At 42.1% G+C, this 14,253-nt stretch overlaps 1 protein-coding gene across 1 annotated transcript; it reads left to right on the top strand.

The window, feature by feature from the left end:
- Positions 1-3,930: 3,930 nt before the first annotated feature.
- hoxa13a (homeobox A13a) lies at positions 3,931-5,193 on the top strand. Its single transcript, XM_061093144.1, has 2 exons — positions 3,931-4,585; positions 4,946-5,193. The coding sequence occupies exons 1-2, from the start codon at positions 3,931-3,933 to the stop codon at positions 5,191-5,193; spliced, it is 903 nt and encodes a 300-aa protein (XP_060949127.1).
- The last annotated feature ends 9,060 nt before the right edge of the window (positions 5,194-14,253 follow it).

Genomic DNA, 14,253 nt, shown 5'->3' on the forward strand with positions numbered 1-14,253 from the left:
GTTCTCCATCATACCTTCCTGCGGCAACAATCAAATATCCAGCCCGCGCCGTGGAGCAGAGTACCGGCTGAACGCTCAGTGAAACAAACTGCAGACCTTAACACTCACTGAGATTCCGTGTATGCAAATAAATGATTTCATGTGCAGCTCCCAGGCTGTAGCTTTAGCAGACTGTTAACGCAACGTTTAAGACTGAAACGGGGCGAAGTGTTTGCGCGTCAAAGAGCCCTGTGCACCAGGCAGGGACCCTCACCTACATATGGACCTATGACTTACAGTGAAGTGGATACTTTTATTTTTATTATTTAATATTCACCGTTGGCGACTTTCCAGGGGAAAAAACTGGAGAAGTCAAGTGTGCGACCGCCCTGTGGTTCACTGCTCCGACCACAAAAACATACTGGCTCTTATGTTTTCACAACTTTGTGACAGCTGTCTGCTTTCAACACGTGTCATCATCAACACTCATATTTGACTGCATGTACTTCGCCTTAGCAGCCCGTTTAATAAAACCATTTTCTTTACGCTATTAACGATGGCAATTTATAGCTGATCATAACTTTATATTGGAGCCTTCCACTGCTTTACCCAGGCTGCAGGCCGGGGAATAAATGCACCCTTTCTTTCTCCGGCTGCGTAAAGCCAGTACAAACAGTGGGCTGGACCTTGATTATGACCTCAAGAGAGAAGCTTCCAAGCTGCGCTGCCAGCTCCCAGAAGTGCAGTCCTGGGCCCTCCGGTGATCCTTCAGATGGATCAGCGAGGTCCATATCAAAATCAAGAATCATTTTATGATTACATGGTGATCTCTCTAGGATCACGTTGCCTCCTCGCCAAAGCCGCCTACTAGGTTTTCCCACAAATTGTCTGATAGGAATGTAACAGTGAATTAATAAATGCCTGTTCTCAATGGGATTACCTTTGGCACACAGTGTTTTAAGTTGAAGTTCATGGCGACTTGTGCGTGTGTTTCTGGCGGGACAGTTCGTGCGCCCCTATCGTTGCTGTTGTGTTCATTGTGCTTTAAGGATGTCTCATGTCTGGAATGACCACATGTGCGCACCGGCGGCCACCTTGGCGAGGACGCAGGGCTGTTGTGACTGCAGAACGTCACCAAATAGTCGAATATCACAAGAAATACACACATAGAAAAATGATCCAGACTAGAACAACTCGCGGCAGCATAACAGACGAAGCACAAAAGCGCTATTGTGAAGAGAATAATGTGGATTGATGTCAGATCTAACTTGACATCTAACATGACAGCAGCAGCATTCATTTATTTTGAAGTTCAGTTTGATTACATTGAATGAAACGCCGCAGGCCAGTGTGTACTACAGGCCGGGCCTCGTACTCCATGAGTCATGCTTGTTGCAGCATGTTGCCACTGAGGGATTGTATGATTTATCCTTCCTCATATGAAGAACTTGTTATCTTGGATTTCGCCTCCTGAATTGTGAAAATACAGAAACCCCCACTCATCATATTGAGGACATTGCCCAATGTTTGTCCAGCTCGGTGTATTGAGCCTAAATGTGCATGTGTTCTCCTTCGATGTCTTTTATAAGAATTATTAATGAATCTAGGCTCTGTAATTGAAATTCACCGAGGACATTGTCATTATGAACCTAAACAACGAACAGCAAGTTCCAGCTCCTAATCCTCCAATTTTTCATGATTATTGTTCACTTGTTTAAACATCAAAATAAACGGCAAAGCCTGTTTTTAATGGTTATTAAAACATTAATATTTTAAATATATAAAATTAAATGGGTTATTTAAAAGGATGCACTGGCCCTCGTTGATGTTTAGTTTTTGTTGTTGTTGCCACACGCAATCTTTGTTCTTTGGAAATTAAACTGATTTTAATCCACCACGGTTCCACTGTATCTTTTTGTTCCAGTTCTCTTGCTACAACACAAACCCAAAACATCTCAGATTATGTGTAGTATATGTTAATTCAAAGTAGTTTTTTTTTTATTATTTGTCATTTAAAATATAAAATGTAAATGTGTCTTTAAACTATGTAAATACTTTTATTACGTCGAAGTTGAGGTTTTTATTTCATCACTGGAAGCAGACGAGAACAAAATCGTTTAGTCTTGAACAATATACGTGTTCAGGATGGAAATCAAACATCTGAATCCGTGTTTTACGCATGCCACTGGCCCCTTCTGTGTCTTTTGGTTATACAAAGATATGGATTATATATGTATGTACATTGATTTTATTTTTACATATAATGAAAATGCCCCCGATTTTGCCACAGCTCATGTTGAAAGTCTGCTCACAAATCCAGTGAAAGCTGCACCATGTCCATTTCCTCCAACACAGAATAGACACAGAGCCATTGGTGGTAAACACACAGCAGCAGACCAGACACAAACACACTCACGTACATACGCACACACACACACACACACACACACACACACACACACACACACACACACACACACACACACACACACACACACACACACACACACACACACACACACACACGCGCACACAAACACACTCACGTACACAAACACACGCACTCACACACGCACGTCTATCCAGTCCTCTCTTTTCAGAGATCAACATCATTTTCACACGTATATGTCAAAAACACCCCCCAGAACATCTACAAACACACAAATCCAGAAAAACTCTAAACACTCCTTTTTATATTATCCAACGCCGGCTATAGACGCAGCCCCTCCGTGAAGCGGGTCCAGACTAAATCGTGAGACTGAAAACAAAATGATAGTAAAAGTTAATGTCCTCCAATAGCTTTTCATTGGGACAGGAATTCTCACTCCTCTTCCGCTCTTTTCAGGCGCTCAGACGGTGCCTTCAAAGCCTGAATGGCCCGACAGGCTGCATGGCGAGACGGCAACTTTCAACTTGACCTTGGCCTCCAGCCGCGTCTACCTCCTATGTTAAAAACCCCGCTCGCATGCACAGCGGCGCGGAGTCCAGAGCTGTTTTGTGTCTTTGCATATTGTTAACACGTGGAGGGCCTGGAATATTCGCCTATTTTTCTACATTTCCTTTAGTTTTGACCTGAAACCGACGAAGAGCTGGTTTCTACGAGGCCTTGTTATAAACGTGTTCAAAAGTCACTCGCACGCATAAGAGGAAATACCTGGAATCTGTGGAATACCTACACTCGTGAACAGTTCTTCTGTATCTAGTGTGCAATGCACCATTTCTGCAGTGCGTTGTGCGTCTCCGTGCGTATTCTCTACCGTGTATGTGGGCATCAGCTGCAACACAGGCGTCTAAAGCCTCGAGGAGCATTGAGCAGCATTCTAACACTACTTTAACATTATATTTGACAAAAGGAAATCCCCTTTGTCGATTAGCTGTGTAATGATTTCCAGTTCGACGCAAACAAAGGCTGGTCCGTGTGCGTCAGTTAAGGGCCACAGGCGACACACATTAGTCATGTGTACATACTGAATAATTGCTGTCTGCGGAAATGCTCGACCACTACTGAGTAATCGGCTTAATTTTGAAGCTTTAAATATCCGAAGAGCAGCCAAGTAAAGCCTAACAACACGTGGATCTATTATTTATACGCGTTTATGATTAAAAATAACCTCTAATGAATAAGACCCCACTAATTTGGATCTGTTTTTTAAAAAAAGGCACAATAATCATCTCGTATGAAGCGCACACGACAGAAGCTGAATCCCTTGATAGATACGGTCACCTTACTTCGCCGCATTTTTCTCCATTTAATTATCTGCACTGGGTGATGTTTACCGTCCTCTTTGCATAGCCCCGTCACGTGACATCTTCTCGGCCAATCACTGTGCAGCTTGCAACCGCTCTGGTGCGCGTCAGAGCGCCTTGACTCTCTGGGAACCAGTATCTCCTTTTTTCAGTCTGTGGTCTTTTTTAAAAAGAGCCAGAAGCTCTAATGTTGGATGCCGTGCTATGACAACGTCACTGCTGCTCCGTCCGCGCTGGGTCGACCCGTCGGTGATGTTCCTCTACGACAACGGCGGAGGTTCCGATGAAGTGAGCAAGAACATGGAGGGTTTCCCCGGTGGCAACTTTGCTGCGAACCAGTGCAGGAATCTGATGGCGCACCCCGCGTCCCTGGCACCCAGCTCGGCGTACTCCTCCAGCGACGTGCCCACCTCCGGCATGGGCGAGCCAGTCAAGCAGTGCAGCCCGTGCTCTGCAGCCCAGAACTCCTCCAGCGCGTCCCTGCCCTACGGGTACTTCGGGAGCAGCTATTACCCGTGCAGAATGTCGCATCACAGCAGCATTAAACCGTGCGGCGCGCAGCCCCCCTCTGCGTACGGGGAGAAATACATGGACACATCCGCCTCGGGCGACGACTTCGCCTCTCGGGCAAAGGAATTCGCTTTTTATCCGACCTACCCCTCAGGCCCGTACCAACCTGTTCCCAGTTACCTGGACGTGCCGGTGCCACTCAGCGCGCCGTCAGAAGCCCGACACGAGTCCCTGCTGCCCATGGAGAGCTACCAGCCGTGGACCCTCGCCACCAACGGGTGGAACGGCCAGGTCTACTGCGCCAAGGAGCAGCCCCAGCCCGGACACATGTGGAAGTCCTCCATACCAGGTAGGACAGACATTCCTCCAGCTTTTACAGGACAGAGCAGGATTATTCAGAATGAGGCATTTACTCTGTGAGAAAATCTGGTTATATCAAAACGAGAGAAATACTTCAGATTCACCCTTGAAATTTAGTTTTTCTTAACAATGTGATTTAAAACGGTGCTTACTGGTGTGATTCGTTTTTAGAATAAAATATCCTTACATATTTTCCATGCAAATATTATTGAATCATATGAATTGGAAATGTGTGGATCACTTATTGAGACAATTTTACTTCTAAAAAGGAAGAACTAATTTTCTGAATGACTGTGATAGAGCCACTTGTGGAGAGGCAGTTTATGACAGCTCTTTCCCCCCCTTTAAGACGCAGTGTCCCACACCGGAGGAGACTCTGGCTCGTATCGACGTGGACGAAAGAAACGCGTGCCATACACCAAGGTGCAACTGAAGGAACTCGAGCGCGAGTACGCCGCCAATAAATTTATCACGAAGGACAAACGAAGGAGGATATCCGCGCAGACCAACCTGTCCGAGAGGCAGGTAACGATATGGTTTCAGAACAGACGCGTAAAGGAGAAGAAAGTTGTCCACAAATTGAAAACCATCAGCTAGTTCTATTTTTGTTTTCTATTACGGACAACATCTGTGGGAGAAACTACTACTACGACACACACAAGCTACAAGCTCACACACACACACACACACACACACACACACACACACACACACACACACACACACGCACACACACACACACACACACACACACACACACACACACACACACACACACACACACACACACATTCTCACACACTTGGACTTGTGAATTGGAATAACGCAACTCCTTCCTGACTGAACATGATTTATTTGTGTGTTGCCAAATAATTTCCCGGAGCTTCTGGAACTGCAACCAAATAATTCGCAGGCCCCTGAATGCTGGACATCTCCACTTCCTGCCACTTATTTGTATTTTATTTTTTATGGAAGTGGAAAAGAAAAGAGAAAATATAAAACTTGCAGTATGTGTGACTTGTTTTTCTCTCCCCCCCCCTACCCTGTGGCATGCTCGACTCTTTACGCAGGACCCCAGTTCAGAAAAGTGTGCGCCACCGAGCTACGCCTTTATCTGCAGCTTTATGAGAGAAATGGTAGAGGCGAGGATTTCACAGGAAGTGACGGATTTGGACCTTGGGGATGTTAAATATTAATCTCTCCTAACTTTTCGTTAAACACCTACTCACGTGCTTTGCTTGTATAAAGTTTAGTCTTATCATATGGACCCGTCATTATCCAATCCATGGTGCAGTTCCTATTGTACTGCTTAGATAATCATCCGGGAAATGTGTTTATATCGATCATAACTTTTTATAATGTGTGCGTTTCCATGTGGTTGTGTATATAAAGTAAATTCCGGCATGATACCCAGGTTATTTGTGTGTGCGTCTAATATGTCGGTGTTTAAAGTCCCTTCCAATAAAATGTGGACCTGGTTGAATTATCTTTTTGAAAATGGTCCCGTATAGTTTCATAGTAGCTCAACTTTTTATTTTTAAGCTCAACCACTTTATCTTTTGAATGAAACGGCCTATTATTACTACAAAATCTTACTTTAAGGCCCAGACTCATAAATTAGGTTTAATGATTTTGAAGATTTCGTGCTGTGGATTGTATTGGGTATGTAGCCTCCTAAATATAAATAAGCAGAATTTTTGGGAATTGAAATATTCGAAAATGTGTTTCAGTGCTGTGCTTGACTCTGGGAGAGTAGGGAACAGGTTTGTTGCTGCTGGTCGGTGCTGAAATATAGGCTGACATCGCCATCTAGTGACGACTTTGTGAAAATCTCAGATGGACATAACCTGAGTTAAAATAATAGAAATACTAAAATGATATAAAAATGTCAAACAATGAAGGTTGTAATAACTATTTCCTATGATACAATACAATTATGTTGCATTATATCATAATAATTACCTCCATTTGATGTGTGGATAGCTGCCGTAATAAACGGGTGCAAATTGTAGAGTTATCTTAATACTAAACATAAACTATAAAAATCCATGTTTTACTCCTCTTGATGTGACTGTACGATATATATAAATATGTTAATATAAAAATTATCCCAAGGACATTTGATCTTAAAGGGGTCTGATACGAACTAATGATTATTTTCTCTCCAAAGTAATTGTCTCTTTTTTTTTAAGTATCCATATGTACATTATAAATTTGACAAACATTGAGCCATAGGATACGATTTGATACGACTCATCCTTTTAGTAAATTTCTGTAATATTCACGTTACCTTATATGTTTACTGAGATGGAACATTTTACGCACAAAGCTGACGTTAAGAACAAAGGGAAATGGACCAATAGATTTGGTCATCACGACTGTCTGAATATCCCGTGTATACTTACATATATATGTGGTCGGTTTTAAATAGCACAGTCGGTGGAACGTAATATTGTGCTACCACTGGTTATCAAATTCTTTTTTAATTTTGTTATTTATATGCCTGTTAAGTATTCTGCAGAGTTTTAGTTCTAGTATTCTGTACGTTTTACGCAAATAAATGAAACAAAAAATAAATAAAATGCAATAAACAAAACAGTGGCGTATATTTGCGGCTACAGGTGAAAATTACGTCCAGTGTTTGTGAAAAAAAAAGTTGCAAAGCAGAATTTAAATCAAAATCATATAAATGTTTTCTCGTGTCATATTTAAAGTGAAAATGTTGAGAAATGTAATTAATGTTTCGAGATGGAGTCCAGTTTTAATACAAGAGATTTTTATTAGAATTTATTCTACTTTAATTAAGATTGTTTTGAGGTGTAGTGCTTAGACGAGAAAACGATTTGCTCCTGCCTCAGATGATCGTATCCGTGTCCATATGTGTTATGAAAGTGAATATTTATAATCAAGTTCCTGCAGCAGTGTCAGGAGAGTTGTGTATTCAATCACAGATTAGATGCCCTTTTAATGTATTATCTAAACTAATCTGGTGGATTATTCCGTGTGTAGTGTATTGTAAATATTATGGATTTCACTCCAATATTGCTTCACACAATTATTGCGGGTTACAGTGAATGCATCTGTCATCCGTACAATACTGTTACCTGATCCCAGGAGTCGAGATTCATTTCACTTTGGACTAACAAATAATCAAGACTCGAATTTTCCATTAAATCTTTATTTCCCAAAGTATCACATTCAAGTTAATATCTGAAAACGAGACTAAATAATAACCGACTTACATATCCATGACAGCATTGCGTTTTCATTAGCAGCTAATCAACTTAAAATAACACACAACAAATGCAGTTTTTCCTTTTCTGTTCATCCACAGCATCACATGGAAATGTTGCAGATCCCAAACGGTTGGTTGTTTATAACGTTCCAGGACGTTTAGTTTACAAGTTTATATAATAATGGATATAAATAACTGGCTAAAAATAAATCTGATTGCTCATCATTGCGTGCATGTTTGTAAAGTGTCTGCTCTATGAGACTGATCCTCAGGCCTCTCGTGTTTCAGCTGAGCTGATGATACGGTTTGACCCTTGAGGAACGAACAGTGGGGAAAAGTCTGATAATCCAAACGCTGTGACGCATTGTATTCTTACTGTGTTCACTATGTGTTGAATAGATAACAAATAAACAGCAGCAGCCGTAAACCCCTTCAACTGAACTGCAACAGGCCACTCTTAGATTTCAGACGTAAAAAGTACCATCATTATGTCACCCGTTGGTTTCCAGAATGTAACTCATCCCTGATCGAAATATTAAATTGTGGCTGTAACTTGATACTCACCCATTCCTCTTTTAATAACTCTGTCGCTTGTAATCCGATAATCCCTGACCAAAACTATTTGGCACTCAGTCAAATGTCAGACATTAAATCAAATCCAGTCAGAACTGCAGCTTCTGCAGCTGCATGACTCCCTCAGCTGTTAAATTAAATGTGCCATACTTATGGATTATCGTCTATACGTCTTTTCAGTAGTTTTGAGCATTCACGTCACTGGTTTATCTCGCACTTGAAGCATATAGTGTGCGTATGTATATATATATATATATATATATACATGCTGCATTTTAGCCTGCAGCCTATATGTTAATATATGTATAATATATGATAACATGTGCCTATGTTGGTGTTTTCATGCGTATAACGTGCAGGCGTGATGCGTGAATGTCACGAAAATATGATGTAGAGGCTTGTTTGAGTGTCTTTACCTCAAATATAGGTTATAACTCAAAACTGATCTTTAACCTGGGGGCCACATAATAATAATAGTAATCATAATAATAGTAATTATACTGATAATAATACGACAATATCTACGACAGTAATTTTAATTAGCTTTAGTGAATACTCTTGTCCATTTATAGTCTATTTTCCTTCCCCCCCAGTTTTATTGGACTAGTATTCAACCCTATTTTATCTTAATGATACTTTCTTTCTCCACACGGGAGGTGCTGTCACCACAGGATTCGCCAAAGGCTGGATTGTGGAGTATTTCTAAATTGTGAGAAGTCGGATATGTTCTGTTTATTACACGCACGTGACCAGCTCGCTGTGGCCAGGATGTCCGCGCGCACGTCCTCTGACGCACAGGCACCGAGGAGCGCGCACGCGTTGGCTCAGAGATGGGTGAAAAAGCGGAGATGTGTGACTGCTCGGCGCATCGCGGAGTCCGAAAAGAACGAGAGGAGCGGAAGCGTTGGAGCGGAAGTTTACTGCAGTGACGTGAGGCGTGCGTCTCATTGGTTTGTGGACCAAAACAAGCACGCAAGTCCCGCCTCCAACCGGAGACGGAGTGACGTGATAGTCCAAAACTCAGGGCACGGAGCTCCGCCCCCGTCTGGGATGGCACAGCCCACAGCTCCAGCGAGACGCATGGAGGCTGGGCTGGATCACTGTTCAAGAATTGAGTTCTGCTGCCACCCTAAGGAAGAACGGTGAATTGCAGCTAATTTAGAGCTGGAAATAGGATCAAGTTGATTTTATTAAATACTAAATGCAGCTATTTCTGTCCCGTGCTTAATTTGTATAATCACACTCTTGGCGAAGAAAGCGAAGTCATATGGAAACATTTGTCTATTATCATTTGAGGAGCGCTATGAAACGAAATATTTTAGTACCACATAAATGTAATGTGTTTAAACACTGAAAATAGAAACAATCCGGACACGGTTTATTTTTGTCCAATTAAATTAAAGGTTGGACTATTTTTGTCTATTCTACATTCTCAAAGACTCACTATATAAAATCCAGGCATGAATCTTCATACATCTGAGTAAACTGATGTGTTGTGTTCCGATCGGATCAATAGAAATGGTCAAATAGAACCAATATGGAGTGCGTATTCTCCCCTGGTCCTGTGCATCTCTCCCCGGCCTTGTCAGACGTGGTTGAGGACAGACAGGACCAGCACTCGTCTTTGCTCTTTACATTGACCTTCGCTGTCTCCCTGCGTATAATTCGGCCGAGGCCTGCCTGCAACCTTCAGTCACTCAACAATATAGCTTTGGTCAGTCTTGAAAACACGACTTGGGTTCGGAAGTTAATCTTGTAATTCACCTCAAAGACCTGAGCAGACGCGAGTTTATCCAGCACCGTGACAGCGGTCAAATAGAAGCACTTGACCGAGATTATGTGGAAGCCTCCTCCGCGTCTCCGCCGGCGTCTTATTCCCCCACAGACGGACTTTCCCTGTCCTGATACATCCGTACATCATCTCATTTGGTTTCCAGTATAAATGCCACATAATTTACTGGATTCAATTATGAAGGCTCTGTAGTCTATGAATGTTTTAAGCGGGTGATGCACAGCGAGTGTAGGCGCCGGATGTGTGGCCTCTGTTTTCCTATACGCACTTTGAGGGAATTCTCATTTCGGCAATACACGTTTGACTTTAATTCAAGTTTAAAATAAGTAGAAACTTGAAGAAAATAGAGTGTAATCAGGATTTATTTAAACATTTACCATATATGTTGCCTAGGCCTTAAAGGTAAATGTTTTCACCATTTGGTTCCGTTGGAGAATAAAAAATAAGGATTGCGGGAGTAAATATATTTTATGAAGGAGCTTTAAAACCTTTGCTAAATACGTCATGTTGCATCCTGTCCAGACAATAGACTGATATGACAGGTTGATTGTTTTAATCCAAAACAAACTTACATTTAAAATCAAATGCTATTAATGTAACTTCTCGGTTCTTTCGGATAGTATTTTCGTATGATGATTTCTCCATCCTCTATGTTCTTAAAGATCCATCCTAGATTAATACAAATAAGAATATACATTCATGAGTCGTTCACCCCGGTTTTATCTAACAAAACAAATGCGAGACTAAACTGAATATAGAATCTCGTACGGTGTCCATGATGTGTTCATGTAAGGCGAGAGCGAGAAATGTATTTCCGTGGCGATTCCGTGAGATTTCCTCCTTTTAATAGAATAAACCAGTTTCTCATAAATCCGTATTATCAGCTGTAAATGCAGCGTAGCCGACGCAGTCTGTATGTGTTGTTAGGTTCTCACATACAGACAAATCCAGTGGCGGCAGATAAAACGCGCAGTCTCATCTTTTCCAACAAAATAGTCTGTAAGCTTTGCGCGTTATACATTCTCCGAATGTCAAGCTAACATTTACGTTTCATCACAGAACACATCTCAAGACAAATGCAATACGAAATGCTGAAAAAACGGCCAAAGAAAACGAGCTATTACTATTCGCAAGGCCAAATCCTATGTTTGTTTGTGGGATATATACATTTAATTTACTCTATATATTCATGTAATTCAAGGAGTGGGATTGATGTGGAAATTTGAATTTTTCTATCGTTTGATTGTAAATTTGTAGTTTTCTTTTTACGCAATAGCCTGGTTGGCGTATTGAATTCCCCTTTTCCACTCAAACTGCAACCCTTTCTCTACATTTTAATCTCCTCTTATCTCTTTGTCCTTCTCCTTTTGTTTCTGGCTTTCCTGTTTCGATCTTATTTCATTTTATGTCCCTTTTGTTCAGGCCCGCTGTTCGTGACGCACAGTTCGCCCTGGACCCCTTCTAGTAAGCCTCCTCCACTGGTTTCTGTCAGAGTTGGCTCCCGTTGACCGTGGAGTTGGTCAGCTTCCCCCTGCAAATGGCCCATGTGTGGTCCGCCTGGCCTGGTCTGTCGTCGCCATCTCCGTCGGCCCCACATTTCTGTCACCTGTGGATAAATCAACACGTCGCTGGCTGAATCAGGTTCAACATTTTCCACTCGGATATTCCTGCTCGCTTATTTTATACACGGTTAAAGTGCGAGATCAGATTGTTTCACGTCTCAGTCTGATGGTTTTACAATCCTGCCGCAACTGCAGGCTCGTATCAATGTAGCCAGCAACATAATAATGGTCGAGCCAAGACCTTGCACCATTCAAGTTCAAAACCACTTTTTAAAAAAAATCTCACATGTGACTATGCAATGAAAAAACATGCATATTTTAAGCTAAATCTACACTGGCTATAAATAATCACTAATTAGCTCAGCCTAGTGTGGCATACTTGCCCAGATTTTACGCATGTCTTTACGCATTCTCACCCCGCATTACAAAACTCCATTCTCTGTAAAGTTGTATCTTGTGACCTTTGATTGCATGTATAAGAATTAGCGCATATAAAGGGCACAGTTGTTAGGCCTTTAGTCGCCTTATTCTTCTTCTTCTAGTTCTGTATACAGTCAGACTGCCTGTGCATCTTTTCGGCCGCCTTCCCTGCACACTGTAAACTATAAAGACACAGTTCATGTTGAGATCAAGAATAGATGCATTGAGGCGCAGGTGTGGTGGCGGTTTCTTTCCTACAATAAAATGAAAACGAATCAGCCCGTACTAAAACTCTTGTTTTTTTCCCCTAGATTCCACTTTAAGACTTAAACTACAGGAGGTGTCTTTGCAGGATACTGAATGCGCCTATTTAGCCTCCTTTACAGCCTATAGGGTCTACCTGACGTGGTGTTAAACTGTACTTTCAGATCCTCCCCAGGCTGGCTTGTTTACTTGTTGTCCAACAAGGTTTTATGGCACAAGGATGGGGCAATCTGGCCTATTTGTCGCGTTCTCTTCCTGATACAGCCGCCGCGCGTCTGTCACTCTGTATTAAACGCTCCTCTCTGTTTTAAACCAAATCATACAGTGCTAATACATTTGAGTTCGTATTATTTTAGGATTTGACTGTTACATTTTATACAAAAACGTTAATGTGTGTGTCTGTGTCCGTGCGTAAAGGTATACGGAAATATAGCAAGCAACCCTATAATGGCAGGGAAAACATATCTTTGTGTAAATATACTGCTCTGTCCATTTCAAATCTCCGCCATTTACACATTGTCCCTTTGTTATAACTATCTCTGATGCACGTGTTTCCTTTCCCCAAAAAATTGTTTAGGTCAATTTTTTCTATTCAACTAATTTAAGGTTTGACAATTCTCCAATGGAACATCATGAGTGTGTATTTTACTGTTCAGAGTTAAATCCTGACCTGCACCAGAGTAAATCAAAGACCCTGGATCTCTTTTGATACGCGATTAATACGAAGGTGGAGTTCATTTGACTTTTCCATCAGTCTACAGTTACAGGCTCCACATTATCGACCAATCTTGTAACCCAAAGCCTTGCGTAAAAGCAACAGCTATTAAAAAGGAACTCCATCCGGGGCACAGTGTGGGCCCTTTGCTCTCAGTGAAGGAGTCGCTCCCTCCCCCGAACTTGAAGTCGACCGTACACAGACAAAAAGCTTTGGCTTTGAGAGCTTTAACTCAGGACCAGACTGCAGTTATGATCAAGAAAGAAAAACCGCATGCACAAGAAGGATGGTCGGAGGATCAGCTGACTGACTTCCTCTAATACAAAACACATTTGACACCCCGCAAACTCCAATTTTTAATTATTACGTCTATTTTTTGGAAATTTTAAATAAAATAACAAGCAATTTAACAACAGAGATATGGTTAAAGATGGACTAATTTGTTTTGTCTTACCTTAGTTGTGTACAGACATTATCTATGTCTCTGTTGCTGCTGACTTTGAGTCCGGTTAGGTGGCGACTTCCTATCACGCTTGACCAGTTTTGTGGTGTCTGTCTGGCCGGGGAGGTAAAAGGGAGCAGCAAAATACTATAGCAGCTATAAAAACGCAGGTCTGTGTAGAGCTGCCTTTGGTTTTCCTGGGCATCCTGTCCTCAATTACAACTTAAAAGCTTCAGCACAACTCCTAGAATTTGTCTGGATTGACTGAGAGGCGGAGCGTGTGGTCTGAAAGACAGTGCAGTCACTTGTGTCTGTGCAATTTATCCAACTAAAGTGGACGGTGGAAACAGCCACGAAAACTGCTTTTCCTGTTTTGATACTCAGAGGGCGTTAGTTGGTACTTGCACCAGTCTTAGTGCGTGTGATATTTTAAGGTTGTGGTCCACATGTGCCATCAGGAGCCCCTTGGGCCCCAGTTTGCTCGTCGGGCCGTAGGGCAAGGCCAGCCGCGGCGGTCTTAATCCGCGATCAGGTCTCCCATTCACAGCACATTAGAGTCAGGTTGCAGCCTCTCCATAGCGAGCTCCACGGTGGCCTCAGAGCAGAGATCCAGGGAATGTCCACTGACACATTTACAAAACCAAATAGAAGAAA

The sequence above is a fragment of the Limanda limanda genome, chromosome 19, assembly GCF_963576545.1.
Source record: "Limanda limanda chromosome 19, fLimLim1.1, whole genome shotgun sequence".
Lineage (NCBI taxonomy): Eukaryota > Metazoa > Chordata > Actinopteri > Pleuronectiformes > Pleuronectidae > Limanda > Limanda limanda.